General features: G+C 34.8%; 1 protein-coding gene across 2 annotated transcripts in view; it reads right to left on the bottom strand.

Annotated features, from left to right (window-relative positions):
- Ctnna1 (catenin alpha 1) overlaps window positions 1-18,314 on the bottom strand; it is a 167,085-nt gene that overhangs the window by 109,210 nt on the left and 39,561 nt on the right. For both annotated transcript variants that reach the window (XM_005327262.5, XM_013359554.4), the window contains 2 exons: window positions 4,096-4,262; window positions 3,444-3,563 (listed from right to left, as the gene is read on the bottom strand). In XM_005327262.5, the coding sequence (XP_005327319.1) occupies window positions 3,444-3,563; window positions 4,096-4,262 (287 nt within the window). The remainder of the gene's footprint in view (window positions 1-3,443; window positions 3,564-4,095; window positions 4,263-18,314) is intronic.

Here is an 18,314-nt window from a genome sequence, read left to right as displayed (position 1 = left end):
CTTATTCTAAGAATTAAACTCATCAAACTTTAGTGATACATCATTCCATCACAATTCATAATAGCCAAACTAGAGAACTAGTTTAGGTGTTAATCAACAGATAAATGGATAAAGAAAACATGACATATATACCCAATGGAGTTTTATTCAGCCATAAAGAAAAATGAAGTGTAATTTGCACAAAAACAGATGGAACTAGAGACCATTATGTTACATGAAATAAGCCAAACTCATAAGGTCAAGGGTTATATGTTTTCTCTCATATGTGGAAACTAGAGGCGGAAAAGATTAAAAAAAGGTGGTGGTAGGAATCTCAAGAAAATCAAAGAGAGATGAGTAGAGGAGAACAACTGGGGTTGGGAGACAAGGAAGGAGGGAATAAGTGCTGGGGGGACAATCAAGGCCAAAATATACTGTTATATTGTGTGCAAGTATGAATGTGTAACAACAAATTCCACCATTATGTACAAATTATAATACACATAATATACAAAGGAAAAAAGAGCATAGGTATGTATGTATGTGTACATTTCAGATTCAGGGTAAGTTTATGAGGGCTTCTAGGTTGTTTGCACAAAGAGAGATATATAAAAGAAACCTTTTATTCTCATCGGACACATTAATATATGCAAATATCACACTTAGAACATCTACACCCATCTAGCAACAGGTACACTAAAGATAACATGTTGAAAAAATGTCAAGATTTTCTCAGCAAAAAACAATCTGTGAGGTGAACAGAGAGCCTACCTACATCCTGGGAGCAAATCTTTCCCCCCTCACACATCAGATAGAGCACTAATCTCTAGGGTATATAAAGAACTTAAAAAGCTAAGCACCGAAAAAACAAATAACCCAATCAATAAAGGGACCAAGGAGCTGAACAGACACTTCTTAGAAGAGGACATACAAGCAATCAACAAATATATGAAAAAATGCTCATCATCTCTAGCAATCAGAGAAATGCAAATCAAAACTATTCTAAGATATCATCTCACTCCAGTCAGAACGGCAGCTATTATGAAGACAAACAACAATAAGTGTTGGCGAGGATGTGGGGAAAAAGGTACACTCATACATTGTTGGTGGGACTGCAAATTGGTGCAGCCAATATGGAAAGCAGTATGGAGATTCCTTGGAAATCTGGGAATGGAACCACCATTTGACCCAGCTATTCCTCTCCTCGGACTATACCCAAAGGACTTAAAAACAGCATACTACAGGGACACAGCCACATCAATGTTTACAGCAGCACAACTTACAATAGTTAAACTGTGGAAACAACCTAGATGCCCTTCAGTGGATGAATGGTTAAAAAAAAACGTGGCATATATACACAATGGAATTTTACTCAGCAATAAAATCATGGCATTTGCAGGTAAATGGATAGCGCTGGAAAAGACAATGCTAAGTGAAGTTAGCCAATCCCAAAAAAACAAATGCCGAATGTTTTCTCTGATATAAGGAGACTGACTCAAAATGAGGTAGAGAGGGGGAACATGGGATGAATAGATGAATTCTAGATAGGGAAGACGGGAGAGAGGGAAATGGAGGAGGCAGGGGATTAGCAAGGATGGTGGAATGTGATGGACATCATTATCCAAAGAACATTTATGAAGACACGAATTGGGTGTCAACCTACTTTATATACAAACAGAGATATGAAAAATTGTTGTATATATGTGTAATAAGAATTGTAATGCAAAAAAACCCAAATACATAAAGACATGAATCAGCATGAACATACTTTATACAAAGATATGAAAAAAGATATGTGTAATAAGAATTGTAATACATTCCTCTGTCGTGTATTTAAAAAAAATAAAACAATTACAATTTTTCAACTTTTAATAAAATATTTACTTTGTGTATATGTAATGATAACTTTAGTACTGCTTTCATTATGAACACTGCTTAGTGGAAGGGATAAATTTGTTTTCTAAGCAATAGGTTTAGAAGAAAGACGATTTTTAAGTGAGAAAAAAAAAACAAATTAAAGTCAATAGGGTTTCCTTTATATTATTTCTTCTTTATTCTGTTTATGAGTAAAATCATGCAGCACTCATCTTTCTGTGCCTAGTGTATTTCACTTAGCATAATGATCTCCTGTTAACACTATGCTATGCACATGACACTTTTTTGTTCTTTTTCATGATGGACAGTATTAATCTATGTATACACTACATTTTCTTTATCAATTATTCATTTTACTGTTGGCAATTGTGATTAATGTTGCAATAAATGTTGTAGCCCAAGCGTCTCTTTGACATACTTTTAGGGGTCTCATTAAAAAAAAAAACCATATTCATTCCAATGTTCTTAAAAAAAAAAAATGTCAAAAGCCTGGATCCTTAAGATATTGCAAAGTTCTTAAATTTTAACAACCCTGAAGTCACTTCACCAAACTTAAGTCAGTGAAAAAATGCCCACCTCCTCTATTCAAGGAGTTAAGAGTTGGGTTTCCTGTACAGATAGTACAAGATATCCTAACTGATTAGAATATTAGGTAATAATAACAATTCATCCTTTCAGAGATTGTTTTCTTTTAAATATGTTTCAGTTGTTGATAGACCTTTATTTTATTTACTTATTTATATACGTGGTGCTGAGAAGCAAACCCAGCACCCCACACATGGTAGGCAAGCACTCTACCTCTGAGCCACAACTCCAGCCCCTCAGAGATTGTTTTAATATAAGAAAAGTAGTTGCTGAGTAGAGGGTGTAACTTGGTGGTAGAACACTTGTCTAGAATACAGAAGGCACTGGGTTCAATCCTAGCACCATCCTTGAGGTGGGGAAGTAGAGTAAGTTTCATCAGTACTTGAGGAGTTATAAAAAAGCTGGATGGCAATGCATGTATCCTCCTTGCAGAACACAAACCTAAAATACAAAGTATCCAACAGAAAAGACACAGGAAGGATTTCAAAGACCCCAATAGCAAACAGGTTGTGGAACTTGAAAAAAATGAGAATAATGATCCACATGCCACACACAACAAAAACAACTAGTAATGATTATAAGAGCTACTTTAAATTGACAAAGCAGCGGGGAGGGTCTCAGATGTAGAGATAACTTTAATATGTTTTAACTTATTTAGGTTTCCTAAAGATCTAAATTCTACTTATTAAATTCTACTAAAACTCACATTAATACTTGAACACATCTAACAAAGGCCAATCACCTCCCCATATATATCTTCATCAAAAATGATAAACTACTTAAAATTTTCACAAAATTAAAATGAGAGAATAACATGAATACAACTTTATTATAATTATACTTCCGTTAAGAGCACAATACCAAACTGATACCTTAGTTTAAATATTTTAATTAAACTGTATTAGCAGAGCAAGATAATGGTACCATCAGAAAACGTAGGCAAAATGGTTTTTTTCCCCACTAAATATAAACAATTTTAAAATATCCCCAAATAATGACTGTACCTGTTGTCTTTTAGCTGCCATAATGTTCAGCTTATCTACTTCAGGTTTCAGGGCTTTATACTGTATTCCTAAGTCTTGTTCATTGCCAGCATTCCTCAGTTTCAAGATACCATCTTCTACCTATAAAACACAACCCCAAAAAACAAAAGTTCTGACTTACAAGTCTATAGATAATGATATGTATGGTATGGTATCTGAGACTATTTTTTAATTCCTTTTAACAACTACTCAAAAGCAATTCAAAGTTAAATCTCTTGAGCTGCTATGGACCTCCTATTACATGGATGCTTTACAAAAAGGTAGAAAGGACATATAGTAATATTGGTCTCTATCTAAAAGTGTACAATGTAATGTATCTTAGTTTTTCAATTCTACCAATGCAAGGAAATGTTTAATCAGTACTGCAAATAAGTCTAAACAATACCTTTGCTACAAGTTCTTCCTTAGAATCAAGACAACACTAGCTCATAGGAGGGCCCAGATCATATATACTTGAAAAAGTAGTAAGCATAAACTAAACAAAACATTCATGGTCCATGTAGATAAACTTCAAAACCAAAGTAAAACCTAAGAACTGATGAACTAAGAATGGCCACCATCAGCTTCACTATGATAAACAAAGAACAAATTACAAACATAGGCCCATACTTACAACTTTCAGCTGAACTAGTAGTTTGTAGACATCTGCCATATCAGCCAAAATCAGCAGCCGGGTAACAGCAGAGAGCAAAGCTCGAGCTGCCCGAACCATATTGCCTCGCTTCACAGAAGAGCAGGGATCATCTGCAAACTCTCCTGCAGCACTCTTCATCAAATCTCCTGTTTTACAAAATGGGGGCAAAAAAAAAATAAAATAAAATACTCAGCAGGGATTAAAATGAATGGCTGATCAATATTATAAAAAATAGTCCAAACTCTATATTTCACACAAGATTTTAGTATAGGGGTCATCATTTTTGTTGCTTGCTCTTCTTTCTTAAGTAACAACTACCATTGAAACAAACACCCTCATATGGTACCAATGAAAGCAAAATATCCAAAAAGTGACTTGCACTATTATCAAAAGACTTAAAAATACTTCTTCCCTTTGATCTAATGATAATATGCTTTTTCAAAAAGCTTTTACTAAAGAAGTAAAAAAAAAAAAAAAAAAACTAAGATCTGAGGGGAGAGGAAAAAACACTAATCAAATGCAATCTACACCCACATCCACAGAATAATTCAGAAATACAACCACCACTAGGTATACCACCACACTTCCCTAACCATCCCAACTATCCAATTTCTATATTCCTAACAAAGATTCTTTGATATCTGAAAATTCAGAGTTCAGTCACTGATTCTTTCATTTCTCTTACAGCAAAACACTGCCAATAGGTCAAATGCTCAACAATAAGGAACTAGTTAAGTAAATTATGGTGAGGCTACAACTATTATAAAAATGTTAGCATATGAAAAATGTAAAGGTTTATGATAGAATCTTAAGCAGAAAAATATGAAATTCCAAATGTATGTAATCTGTGGTGTTTTTTTTTAAAGAAAAAACTGCAGTGAAAAGGCAACTAAGAGTCATTACTAGGTTACATTCTGCCTCTTAATATTATTTTGTATTTATGAAACTAGATTCTATAATAAACTGGTTATTGCGTCTATAATTTTAAAAATTAAGCTTGAAACATAAAATAGACTTTATCATAGTTGTTAAGAATATCCAGGGCTGGGGATATATAGCTCAGTTGGTAAAGTGCTTTGCCTCCCATGCGCAAGGCCCTGGGTTCAATCCCCAGCACCACAAAAAAAAAAAAAAAAAAAAAAAAGAATATCCAGCATAAGCTCAACTCACAATAACTAAACTATAGAAACAACCTAGGTGACCTTCAAGAGATGAATGAATTTTTAAAAGGGTGTGTGGGGGGGTGTAAAATGGAATATTATTTAAAAGGGTGTGGGGGGGTGTAAAATGGAATATTATGGCATTTGCCAGTAAAGGGATGGAGCTGTAGAATATCATGTAAAGGGCTGGGATTGTGGCTCAGTGGTAGAGCGCTCGCCTAGCACGGCAGGACCCGGGTTTGATCCTCAGCACCACATAAAAAAATAAAGGCATTGTGTTGTGTCCATCTACACCTAAAATATCAGGGGAAGAATAGCATTACTTTAGATTAGATAGAGAGGGGGGAAGGGAAGGGAGGGGGTAAGTAGGTAGGAAGGATATGTGGATAGGAAGGATAATAGAATAAAACAGACATTATTACTTTATGTACATATATGATTTATGTACATATATGATTGCACAACCAATGTGATTCTACATGTATAATCAGAAAAATGAGAAATTATATCCATTTATGTATGATATATCAAAGTGCATAAATGTTTTCTACTGTCATGTATAAGTAATTAGAATAAATTTTAAATTTTTTTTTAAAAAAAGGAATATACAGGGCTGGGGTTGTGGCTCAGCGGTAGAATGCTCGACTACCTACCTCCTCAGCACCATATAATAAATAAATAAAATAAAGGTATTGTGTCCAACTACAACTAAAAAATAGATATATTTTTTAAAAAGTATACACAACATATACAATCCTGAGTTCAAGAATTTATTTACAAGGGGGACAAGAACAATAGAATGAATCAGATATTATGACCCTATGTACATATATGATTACACAATTGGTGTAATACTACATCATGTACAACCAGAAGAATGAGAAGTTAGACTCCATTTATGAATAATGTATCAAAATGCATTCTACTGTCATGTATAATTCTTTAGAGCAATTTTTTAAAATAAAAAAGAATTTATTTACATTATTTCCTGGAAACTTATACAAATTATACTTTGTTTTATTAATTTCTATTGATAAGCATTTCAGGTGATTATTATGCCTCCCTCCTCCTCCTCTTTTTTTTTGGTACCAGGAAGTGAACCCAGGGGCGCTTAACCACTGAGCTACATCTGGTCTTTTTTGTATTTTATTTAGAGACAGGGACTCACTGAGTTGCTCAGCGCCTCACTTCTGCTGAGGCTGGCTTTGAACTCATGATCCTCCTACCTCAGCCTCCCAAGCTATTGGGATTACAGTATAGGCCACTGTGCCTGGCTATACCTCCCCTTCTTATAGCTGGAAGCACATAGAGGGCCAGGGCTATGTCTTGTACACTGGTATTCTGATGGTAGTTGTATGGTGTTATCTTTGGGGTCCTGGAAAAGCACTTACTCTCTTTCTCTGCTGAGTATATCCACTGTAGATTAAAGCCTAAAAGCCATTCTCTTTCTCATTTCCATGTATTTTGTTTGTTTGTTTTATTTTAAGGGCCATTTTCAAAAAAGTAAACTATTTATCAACACATCAGAATTTCTAACAACTTTAGTTGTACAGAAAAAATTTAAGTTACTTCAGATTCATACATCAATTAGACTTAAAAGCTCTATAGAATACTAAGAGTAAAGATAAGCTCTGCATATTTATCAGGTCAGAAATAACTCATGATGAAGAACTCTGCAGATGAAAAGTTTTCCTATATCTGATATATACCTCCTTTATATCTTTAAAAAGATACTGACATATGGCAATCATGTAAATTCATAACATTAATAATAATGTCTCAGGGTATTTTAAAAAATGATTTATAGCTGGGTGCAGTGGCAGACACCTGTAATCCCAAGCAGCTTGGGAGGATGAGGCAGGAGGATCACGAGTTCAAAGCCAGCCTCGGCAATTTAGCAAGGCCTTAAGCCGCTCAGTGAGACCCTGTCTTTAAATAAAATACAAAATAAGGATAGGGATGTGGTTCAGTGGTTGAATGCCCCTTAGTTCAATCCCTGGTGGCCCCCCAAGAAAAAAAGATTTATTTATTCAACAAATATGAGCACCCACCACACATCAAGGACTATATTAGGAACTGGCAGTATGTCCACAACAAACAGCCCATGCTTTCATGGAGTTCTATGAGATATCAAAGAAGGAAGCACTAACAACCAGTTTGGTGAAGAAGTAAAATGTTAACAGGTACATGGAAGGTATTCTGAACTGGACCCAACTTGCAAAAGATAGGAAGGATTTTGGCAGGAGAATTAAGAGTTACCACTTCAAGTAGAATGAACATAATAATGTGCAATATTTATTAAATTAATTTTATCAATCATACAGAAAGTAGGTGGCATTAGCCCTTTTTAAGAATGAGGCAACTAGGGCTGGGGATATAGCTCAGTTGGTAGAGTGCTTGCCTTGCATGTAAAAGGTCCAGGGTTCAATCTCCAGCACCACACACACACAAATAAAAGGCAACTAATGCTTACACAAGTCAAATAACTTAATCCCTGTCACCAAACTAGTGAATGATAGACCAGGATTTGCAATGCCAATACTAACATTCTTAGAACCAAGCTGAGGAACACAGTAAGATACAATTGGAACCTGAATTCTTTAATCTCACTGAAAAGTAAGGGCTGCATACAGGAGAGAAAGAAGTGATGGATAGAAAGGCCATGGACAAACAGAATTCAATAAAGAATCCTTGAGCTAGGGGAAGTCAAACTCATGGAAGGAGAAAATTAACCTAATCTTACATACAATAAACCTGACCAGAAAGAGACATCAGAAAGCTGCAGTGGTGACCTAGGAAAGAGTAATAGAAAATTTTAAAGGCAGGGGTCAAAAGATCTATTAACTTTTGATTATAAAGTATTAAGAAGAAACCAACAAAAATTAAAGATTCCAAGCTAGGGTTGCCTTAAAAGTAAGAGGGAACAAGCAAGAGCTGAATGACAGCATATAAATTGAGAGAAATTAAAAAGGAGAAGGGGTGGGGGAAGGTGTGTAGTTACAGTGGCACATGCCTACAACTGCAGCTATCTGGAAGGCTTAGTTGAGAAAATCACAAACTTGTTTTTGTTTTTTGGAGGTGAAGTCTTACTGTGTTGCCCAGGCTAGTTATAATATTATAACTAAGTATAATAATTATATATATTATGTATAATATATATATTATTATTATAACTAAGTATAATTATTATACCTCAAAATGTATACATGAAGGCTCATGGCAGCTTTAGTCATAATAGTTAAAAAGCCAAACACCCATCAATTAATGAATGGCTAAACAAATTTTAATATATCCCTATATATAACAATAAAAAGTAACCAAGTGCTGCTTCATTACCAAAGTACTGGTACATTACCCAGTGGGGTAAATCTCTTTTGATTGCCTCAATTCTTCCTTGAATGTGTATCTACTTTGCTAAATAAACCTCTTCTGTGCCTTTAAAATAGAAAGAAAATAACAATCACACAAAGTTAAAGAAGTCTGTCACAAAAAAACACAAATTGTACCATTCCAATGAAATTTCTACAATAGGCAAATCTAGAGACAAAAAGTGTATATATTAGTGGTTGCAGGCAGGTTAATGGGGTAGGGGTATCAGAACTTAATGTTAATAGATACAAAAGGATTTTTCTCTGAGGTGATGAAAATGTCAGATTACACAGGGGTGATGGCTATACAACCTTGTGAATGTACTAAGAACTAATCACTTTTATACTTTATAAGGGGTAAATTTTATGGTATGTGAATTATGATATTAACAAGGGGGGAAAACATCAAATGTAATAACATGAGTGAATACAGGTCTTGAAGCTGAAGGCCTAGATTTTGGTCTATTCATTTACAAGCTACACAACTGGACTCTATACATCTGTTTCTTCTCTAAAATGTCAATAATACCCCCTCTCTAAAATGTCAAGAATACCCCACTACATAGCTACATCCCCAATCTCTAATATGAGACATTGGGGATGTAGCTATGTAGCATGATAATAGAGCTCTTGACTTGTGAGGTCCTGGGTTCAATTTCCAGCATCAAAATAAAAATAATAATAATAATTTTAAAATGTCTAATTCACTACTTTGTACCAGGAGAGACAACATAGGGTATATATTGGGTATATATTTTTAAAATTAGTATTATTAGGTAAAACAAAATAAAAAATCAGAGAAAAGGTCTTCAATTTGTTTTATGAATATTCTTCTGTTCAAAGGTCACCTTTAAGGATCAGAAACTATAGTTTTTTTAACCACTAAATAGGTGGTGGTTTACACAGTTGTAAAACAGAAATAATAACATTAATAATCTTTGTTAGTAGCACAAGACTATAAAAATATTCAGACAGGCTGAAACAGTGCACAGTGATCTTAATCATCAATGGAAAAATTATGATTGTGCTGTAACCATTAAATTTTTTTGTCAACATATTAAAAATTCCTTTATTATTACAAATATAAACATATTTAATAAACTAAGTTAAACTTTACAGCACACTGAGAATTTGTTATTGTTGTTGTTGTTAAGGTTAAGGCTAAAAATTTTCTGTTTAACAATGACAACAACAACAAAAAAAGCTCTCAAAAGTAGTATTAACAATGCTTGCTTGCCACATATCCAGTCCATTTTCATTTTGAGACAGGATCTTGCTAAATTGCTAAGACAGTCCTCAAATTTGCAATACTCCTGCCTCAACCTCCTCAGTCACTGGGATTACAGATGTAATCCCCCCATATATCCCACTACCATATCCAGCTCTTAATCTTTTCATTTTCAAGTTCATAAATTATCTACAAGAGTTCCTTTAACATGAAATTTTTTATGACATCACTTTCTCTTGAACATTATCTTCCTTTTCATCACAATCACTTTCCTCACATAAGTGAAGGAATGTTCCTTCAGCAAATTCCTTTGGCACTTACCTAGGATTTTAAACAGCAACAGAATAAACATTACTGAGGTTGGCTATTTCATCCATTTTTCTTCTATTCAATTTATCATTTTTCATTTCTTTGCCTGAGCATCCATTTTTTTGTTGGTTAATTTCCTCTTTTAATTCTCTACTTTTGTAAAATGGTTCTAGTGGGTTTATTACTGGAAGGGAAGGACAACTCAACTACACACTCTATATAAACTGATAAGATGCACAATGAACAATCAACAAACTGGAAAGAGTGACATAATTAGTCATTGACCATATTGTGAATCAGTTATTTACGTGGCAATATGTATACTTCAGAGCTAACAGCAAGGTTAGTACTTACTTTATGCAAATCTTCACTGTTAATTAGTATACTGTGGTAACTAAATTTTAAACTATGGTATTGGAGGACTGGTGGTATTTAACTAAATGTTGGTAACTGCAAAAGTGCGCACATCAGAACCTTGCAAAGCCAGAACTGCCTGTGCCCACTTTCCAGGGCTGCGGAGATGAAACTAAATACTCTAGGACACACAAAGTACTCAGCAGAGTGCAGAGAGCAGTGCCTAGCACTGCCATACTTTTTATTATCACAACTGAAATTAATAACAAATATTAAGAGTGGGGAAAGACAAAAGGAGACTCACAATGCCCAACTGAGGAATGAATATTCTGGGTCAAAGACAGAAGCACACACAATCAGGACCACAGGAGGAGGTAAGGCCAAGTGGAATAAATGGCAGTTCCAGGACCCTCAAATGAAAAGTAAATGCAAAATAGCAAGAGGCTTCTAAACAGTATGAAGTTTGACAATGTTGAAAAATCCCAGTTTTTTCAGAAGCTCCTCTGGTTCTCTGTTAAAATCTGGGCAGGATGGAGATAAAAAAGGGAGTAAATTTCAAGTAAATGGAAGAATTAGAAGACACAGGTAAGGGCTCAAATTAGGCCAAACAGAATGAATTTTATTTATTTATTTTTTAATATTTATTTTTTAGTTTTGTTCGACACCATACCTTTGTTTTATTTATTTATTTTTATGTGGTGCTGAGGATCGAACTCAGGGCCTCACGTGTGCTAGGCGAGTGCTCTACCACTGAGCCACAACCCCAGCCCCCAGAATGAATTTTAAGAAGACTTAAATATACAGTCCATCTAAATGAATCAAAACTCTTCAAAGACTAGGTAATATTTAAATTAACAAATGAAATCTGGCAATTTTAACAATCACATAACCTTGACCAACTCTAACATTCTTTTCATCATAACCTCCTCCTTCCTCTAAGTTGTAATTCCTAACCCAGTTCATTCTTCAGCTACTATGATATGGTTCCAAAATAACAACAGATCAATGACAGCAAACAACTGAAATTGGAAGGAAGAAGCCAGGTAAACTAAACACATTAGCCAGGCATGGTGGTGCACGCCTATAATCCCAAAGATTTGGGAGGCTAATGCAGGAGAATCCCAGACTCTTTATCTCAAATAAAATAAAAAGGGCTGGGATAGAGGGCCTCTGGTTCAATGGCTAGTACTAGTGAAAAAAACATTTACATCCAACCTATTCTTTCAGCTCAAAGGCACATTGGCAAGTTCTTAAACTGTTTAGTTAACATATTAGTAATGAAAAATACATTTTAAAAAAGCACGCTAGGGGGCTGAGGTTGTCGCTCAGAGGTAGAGCGCTTGCCTAGCATATGTGAGGCACTGGGTTCAATCCTCAGCATCACACAAAAATAAAATAAAGGTATTGTGTCCACCCACAACTAAAATAATTTGTTTTTTTAAAAAAAGCACACTCAATTATGAATTAAAACATTCAAATTTTCCCTATTCACAAAACTATGGGCAAACATGTAAGTAAGCCCATAGCTAAGAACAAGATCTTCATTCTTTTGCTCAATGGTAATCCCCATAAAAAGAACATGACAAAGGGCTGGGGCTGTAGCTCAGTGGTAGAGCACCTGCTTCGCATGTGTAAGGCACTGGGTTCAATCTCCAGCACCACATTAAATAATAATAATAATAATAATAATTAAGATAATATGTCCATCTACAACTAAAAAAAAATAAGAACACGACAATAACATAGATTTCTTTTAAAAGTATTTTTACAAAATCAAATGCAAAAATAAATCAAAAATTTTTAAAAAGATAACTGTCAATTAACCTTAGTACATTTCTAGGAGTTCAAAAGCTCTCTTCACACAAAAGGGTAAACTAGCAAACTAAAACAAAGAGGAGATCTGCCAGGCTCTCATGCAAGCAGTAAAAGCTTAGGACATAGTTAGGTCTTCTGGCTTTGTCCCAATTGACACCAGTCAACTACACAACATCTAATATTAACTAAGATATAAAGGAGATTAAATTTAAGAGAACCCACTACCATCTGCCATGAAATCAGATCTATCACCCCCTGCTGTTTTCTACTAAGCTGGGGATAAAATTTAAACTCTTCTGGAGTGCAAAACAATAACAAAGACTAATTGCAAAGGAAGAAAACCAAAAAAAAAAAAATCCCCCAAAGTTATTTATTGGAACAGGACAAGTTCAAGGCCTTTCTGAAGCATCAAATATCTTAACTAAATCCCCCTTGAAGGGCTGGGGATGTGGCTCAAGCGGTAGCGCGCTCGCCTGGCATGCGTGCGGCCCGGGTTCGATCTCAGCACCACATACCAACAAAGATGTTGTGTCCGCCAAGAACTAAAAAAATAAATAAATATTAAAAATTCTCTCTCTCTCTCTCCTCTCTCTTTAAAGAAAAAAAATAAATAAATCCCCCTTGAAAAGACAGGCTTGAATTGGGGGGAGTGGGGACACATACATGCGGGAACGAGAGGAGAACGAGATACAGAAAAAGAGAACATTAAAAAAGGCTACAGTTTTTGTTTTTAACTTGAGCCTAAAAGATGTGACATATTCTATCATGTTGCTCCTTTAAAATAAAGAATGTTACAAGGGTAAGTTAATGAGTATGTATTACCTTTCTTCCAGAACATTACCTGGCATAGATAAAACAAGGTTTTAGAATTGATCTGAATCCCACCTTCACTATTTGATGGCTGTGTGACTTTGGGTTGATTCATCTCGACTATTTGTCTCTTTTTCAAAATAGAAATACCATCCATCTGAATTGGTTTGAAAATTAAATGAGATAATATATGTAAACAAATACTTCCATGCCCCCCTTCCTTCTCATCTACTTTTTTTCAATTCTTAAACCTATTCAGAACATGGTCATTAGCCACATACCAATCGGTTTTTACATTTTTAGAAATAAAGTCAAGCTAGCAAGTTTCCTAAAGAATACAGTAAATATTGGCTTTCAGTTTGAAATGCTGAAGCAGTGAGGAGGAGATAAACTTCTTCATTCTTACCCTCCATGGTACAAATGCAGGGAGAAAGAATGAAATCGTCCTCTTGTGGTAATAGCTACAAAACTTCAGTAACTTCGCTTTGCTGAACCTTAGTTTTTCAGTGTAGTGTAGTTTTGTTTTGTTTGTTTAAGACCTTTCCAAACTAAGCTTAGATTCCTTTCAATTCTCAGGTACTGATCATCTGTCTATCTTACTTATCCCATTAACAGCTTCATATCCCCAAAACCTAAAAACTCCAAGGACCCAAAACAGGTTGAATAAGATTATACCTTTTTTTCTAAAACAATATTAAGGATACTTTTGACCTGTTCCATGACCAGAACTTTACTAACTCTAACGTCCAGAAAGAAACATGAATTTTTCAGCTTAGTAGAAGAATATGGCTTTTCTTCTATAAATTACACCAACTTCCCAGACCAGATGACTTTATTAGTGAAAAGTTTTGTTCATTTCCACTTTAAATAGCAAATATAAAACAATCAATGTTATACAGTGAAAACAGAGATTATAATGTGTTTATGACAAAAGCAAGTCATGGAACAGACCACAACCAACATACATCAAAATATTGACAATTTATCACAAGGTAGTATGTACGCCTGATATGTAATTATTTTCTACTATTTTCTTAACTTCCTATAATGAATATACTTTTAAAGAAAAAAGTTTTTAAATGATGACAAAGTTAAAAGTATGTTTCATGTGTACAATGCATAAAATTCAGGTTTTGAAATCTGTTTTCTAAGGTATAAGCTATGCTAGTTAACTTCCAAAATGTAAAGCATACATTACTAAATGTTTTTCAAAAACTTTATAAAAAATCAGTCATCTTGAGAGACTTATCTAAAATATGAGTTATTGTAGGTATTTGCAGCCCCAATCTCATCATTTTTATTTTCTGTTTACAGCTACTGCAGAGAGACTTTAGGAAGGCCTTTACCTCTCCCCCAGCCCTTCTACCCCATTTACTTATTAATTTATTTATTTACCCATACTGAGGATGGAAACCAAGGGCACTCTGCCACTGAGCTACATCCCCAGCCATTTTTTTTTGGGGGGGGGGGGGGTACTGGGGAATTGAACCCAAGAAAAGATAAGAAATCCACCTGAATGTTTATTTTAAAACCAGCAAAAACAGTCCCATGTTAAAATAACAAAACCTTTCAGGTGAAGAATTTGCATTCTATCAACCATCTTAAATGTGTTCAAATTATTCATCTCAGGATCAGATTCATGGCTATATGAGGAATTCTGATTCCCTCCTCTCACTGATTTGATGACCTTTGCTTGAGTTATTTTGTTCTCTGTAACTCAAAATGATTTTAACTCTCTCAAATATTTTTCTATTGGTACCAAAATAGACATGTAGACCAATGGTACAAAATAGAAGACACAGAGACAAACCCACATAAAAGTTATCTCATTCTAAACAAAGGAACCAAAAAATACATTGGAGATAAAATAGTCTCTTCAACAAATGGTGCTGGGAGAACTGGAAATTCATATGCAGCAAAATGAAACTAAACCTCTGTTTCTCCATGCACTAGATCAAGGACCTAGTAATTAGACCAGAGACCCTGTGTCTAATAGAGTAAAAAGTAAGCCCAAATCTTCATCACGTCAGATTAGGCCCCCACTTCTTTAACAAGACTTCTAAAGGACAAGAAATAAAATCAGAATTAATAAATGGGATGGATTCAAACTATAATGTCGCTTCTCAGCAAAAGAAACAATCAATGAGATGAAGAGAGAGCCTACATTTTGGGAGCAAATTTTTGCCACACACGCATCAGAGCTCTAACTCCAGGATATATAAAGAACTCAAAAAACTTTACACCAAAAAAACAAACAACTCAATGGGCTAAGAAGCTGAACAGACACTTCTCAGAAGATATACAATTGATCAACAAATATATGAAAAAATGTTCGACATCTCTAGAGAAATGCAAATCAAAACTACTCTAAGATTTCATCTCTGGGGCTGGGTTGCAGCTCAGGGGTAGAGGGCTCGCCTAGCATGTGTGAGGCCCTGGGTTCAATCCTCAGCACCACATAAAAATAAATAAAATAAAGGTATTGTGTCCAATTGCACTAAAAAATAAATATTAAATAAAAAAATTTTTAAAAAGATTTCATCTCACTCCAGCCAGAATGGCAGTTATCAAGAACACAGACAACAATAAGTGTTGGCAAGGATGTAGGGGAAAAGGCACACTCATACATTGCTGGTGGGACTGTCCGCAAATTGGTGCAACCACTATGGAAAGCAGTTTGGAAATTCCTTAGAAAACCTGGGATGGAACCACAATTTTTAACCCAGCTATCTCAATCCTTAATCTATATCCAAAGGATTTAAAATCAGCATACTATACAATGCAGCCACATCAATGTTTATAGCAGCTCAATTCACACTAGATGCCTTCAATAGATGAATGGACAAAGAAACATACACATACAATGGAATATTACTCAGCATTAAAAGAGAATAAAATTATGGCATTTGTAGGTAAAGGATGGAGTTAGGGAATATCCTGCTAAAGAAATTAAGCCAATCCCAAAAACCTAAAGGCTGAATGTTCTCTCTGATAAGTGGATGCTGATCCATAATAGGGGAGGACATGGGAAAAATAGAGGAACTTTGTGATAGGGTAAAGGGGAGGGAAGGAAGGGGAGGAAATATGGAGGCAGAAAATATGGAATAATAGATGTGTGATGGACATTACTATCCTAGGTACATATATGACTGCACATACAGTGCTATGCAACATCCTGTAAATCAGAAATAAAAAGTTGTGCTGCAACTGTGTACAATGAATCAAAATACATTGTGCTGTCATATATATCTAATTAAAATAAATAAAATTTTAAAAAGAAAAATATTTTTCCTTCTCCAATAGCTCATATTCATTAATAATGGAAGCCTTCAATTTTCTAATGTAAAAGACTGTCATTATATTTATTTGTCATACTCTATCATATTTCTTAAGTATTTGAAAAGTGAGGTGGGGGCATGGTGGCATATACCTGTAATTCTAGTGACTTGAGAGGCTGAGGTAGGAGGATTGCAAGTTCAAGGCTAGCCTCAGCTACTTGTGAGGCCCTAAGTAACTCATCAAGACTCTGCCTCAAAATTTAAAAAAGAGGGGGCAGGGGGGCTAGGGATATGGCTCAGTGGTCAAGGACCGCTGGGTTCAATCCCTGGTACCAAAAATAAAATTTTCAAAAAATTACTTTTTATAAGAATTGTAATACATTCCACTGTCGTGTATTTTTTTTAAAAATCAATTAAATTTTAAAAAATTACTTTTTAGTGCTTTAGTTACACTGATAAACCTACTTTATGCCAAATTCTCTTAAACACATCTGATCAAGGGGTCTCACCAAGAAGTGACATAACCATTTTTATCTCTTTGTTATTCCACCAACTCTCATTTTACCAAATAATAAAAATGACAGAACCTAGAATTCACAAAATTAGTTGCCAATTTCAAGATAATCAAGTTAATATAGTCAGGTGCAGTGGTGCACACCTGTAATCACAGCAACTCAGGAGCTGAGGCAGGAGGATCACAAGTTTGAAGACAACCTCAGCAACTAGCAAGGCTCTAAGCAACTTAGTGAGGCCCTGTTACAAAATTTTTTTTTAAAGGGATTTGAGGGTGTAACTGAGGATGTGGCTCAGTGGTAAAGCACCTTTGGGTTCAATCCCCAGTACCAAAAAAGTTAATACAGCTGGATATGGCGGTACAGGTCTATAGTCCCTGTTTTGTCAGCTACTCAGGAGGCCAAGACAAGGGAACACTTGAGCCTACAAGACCATTCATTACCAGCCTGGGCAACACAGAGAGATCCTGTACCAAAAAAATAAACAAAAGTTAATAAGTATTCCACCCAATCCTATCTCCTACCCTCTCCCCAAATTTTTAATTAATTTTCCATAATCTGGTAGCAAAATAAGACATTTTCCATACTTGTCAATGAAGATAAACTAGCAATATGGTTACAAAGAATAACAGACTTCATAACACAACCCTTATGGGAAAAAAACAAATGATGGTGTATATCTGGCATAACCCATATACCCAGTGATATGAGGATGAACCTAAATACAACAATTGTCTCCATCTTTACTCTTTCATTATTTATTGGAGAATATTTGGCAAAAACCTCAGGCCCTTAGATAATATACCTTAGTTACAAAAAAAAAAAAAAAAAAAGACAATGATTCAAATAAAAACAGGCAATGATTCAAAGAATTTCTGACAGATACTTTAAAAGAACTTTCTGGGATGATAATGTCTTTTTTAATCCACAAAACTATTTATCTTTGAAAGTCAATCCAAGAAATAAACATGTAGCATCAAGTTATTTAAATATACATCAGTATAGTCTAGAAAACCTCCCAACATATCCGCCTTTCCACCCCAGGATGGACAGACAGAATGAACTTTTTTTTTTTTTAAGTTAAAATAGAGTATCACACATATTCATGTTCTCATTTTCCTTACTAATTCAAGTGCACGCTGCTGCTATTCAGAAACACTCCAAAGAGAGGCACTTGCTTCCTGATTACATATTCAAATAAATGCATAACATGCATTTCAACTTGGAATCACTTTCTTAAGAAATTAACTAGAAGAAACCAAGTTACTGCAACATCATGACTGAAGTCTTGCCAAAGCCAAAATTTTTATACCTAAGATAACTTCCTTAGCTACATTGTATAAATATATTAAGGCAGTAATATT

The sequence above is a fragment of the Ictidomys tridecemlineatus genome, chromosome 1 (genome assembly GCF_052094955.1).
Source record: "Ictidomys tridecemlineatus isolate mIctTri1 chromosome 1, mIctTri1.hap1, whole genome shotgun sequence".
In the NCBI taxonomy this organism is placed as follows: Eukaryota; Metazoa; Chordata; class Mammalia; order Rodentia; family Sciuridae; genus Ictidomys; species Ictidomys tridecemlineatus.
The sequence above is the reverse complement of the archived record's forward strand: the minus strand, read 5'-3'. Positions and strand labels throughout refer to the sequence as shown.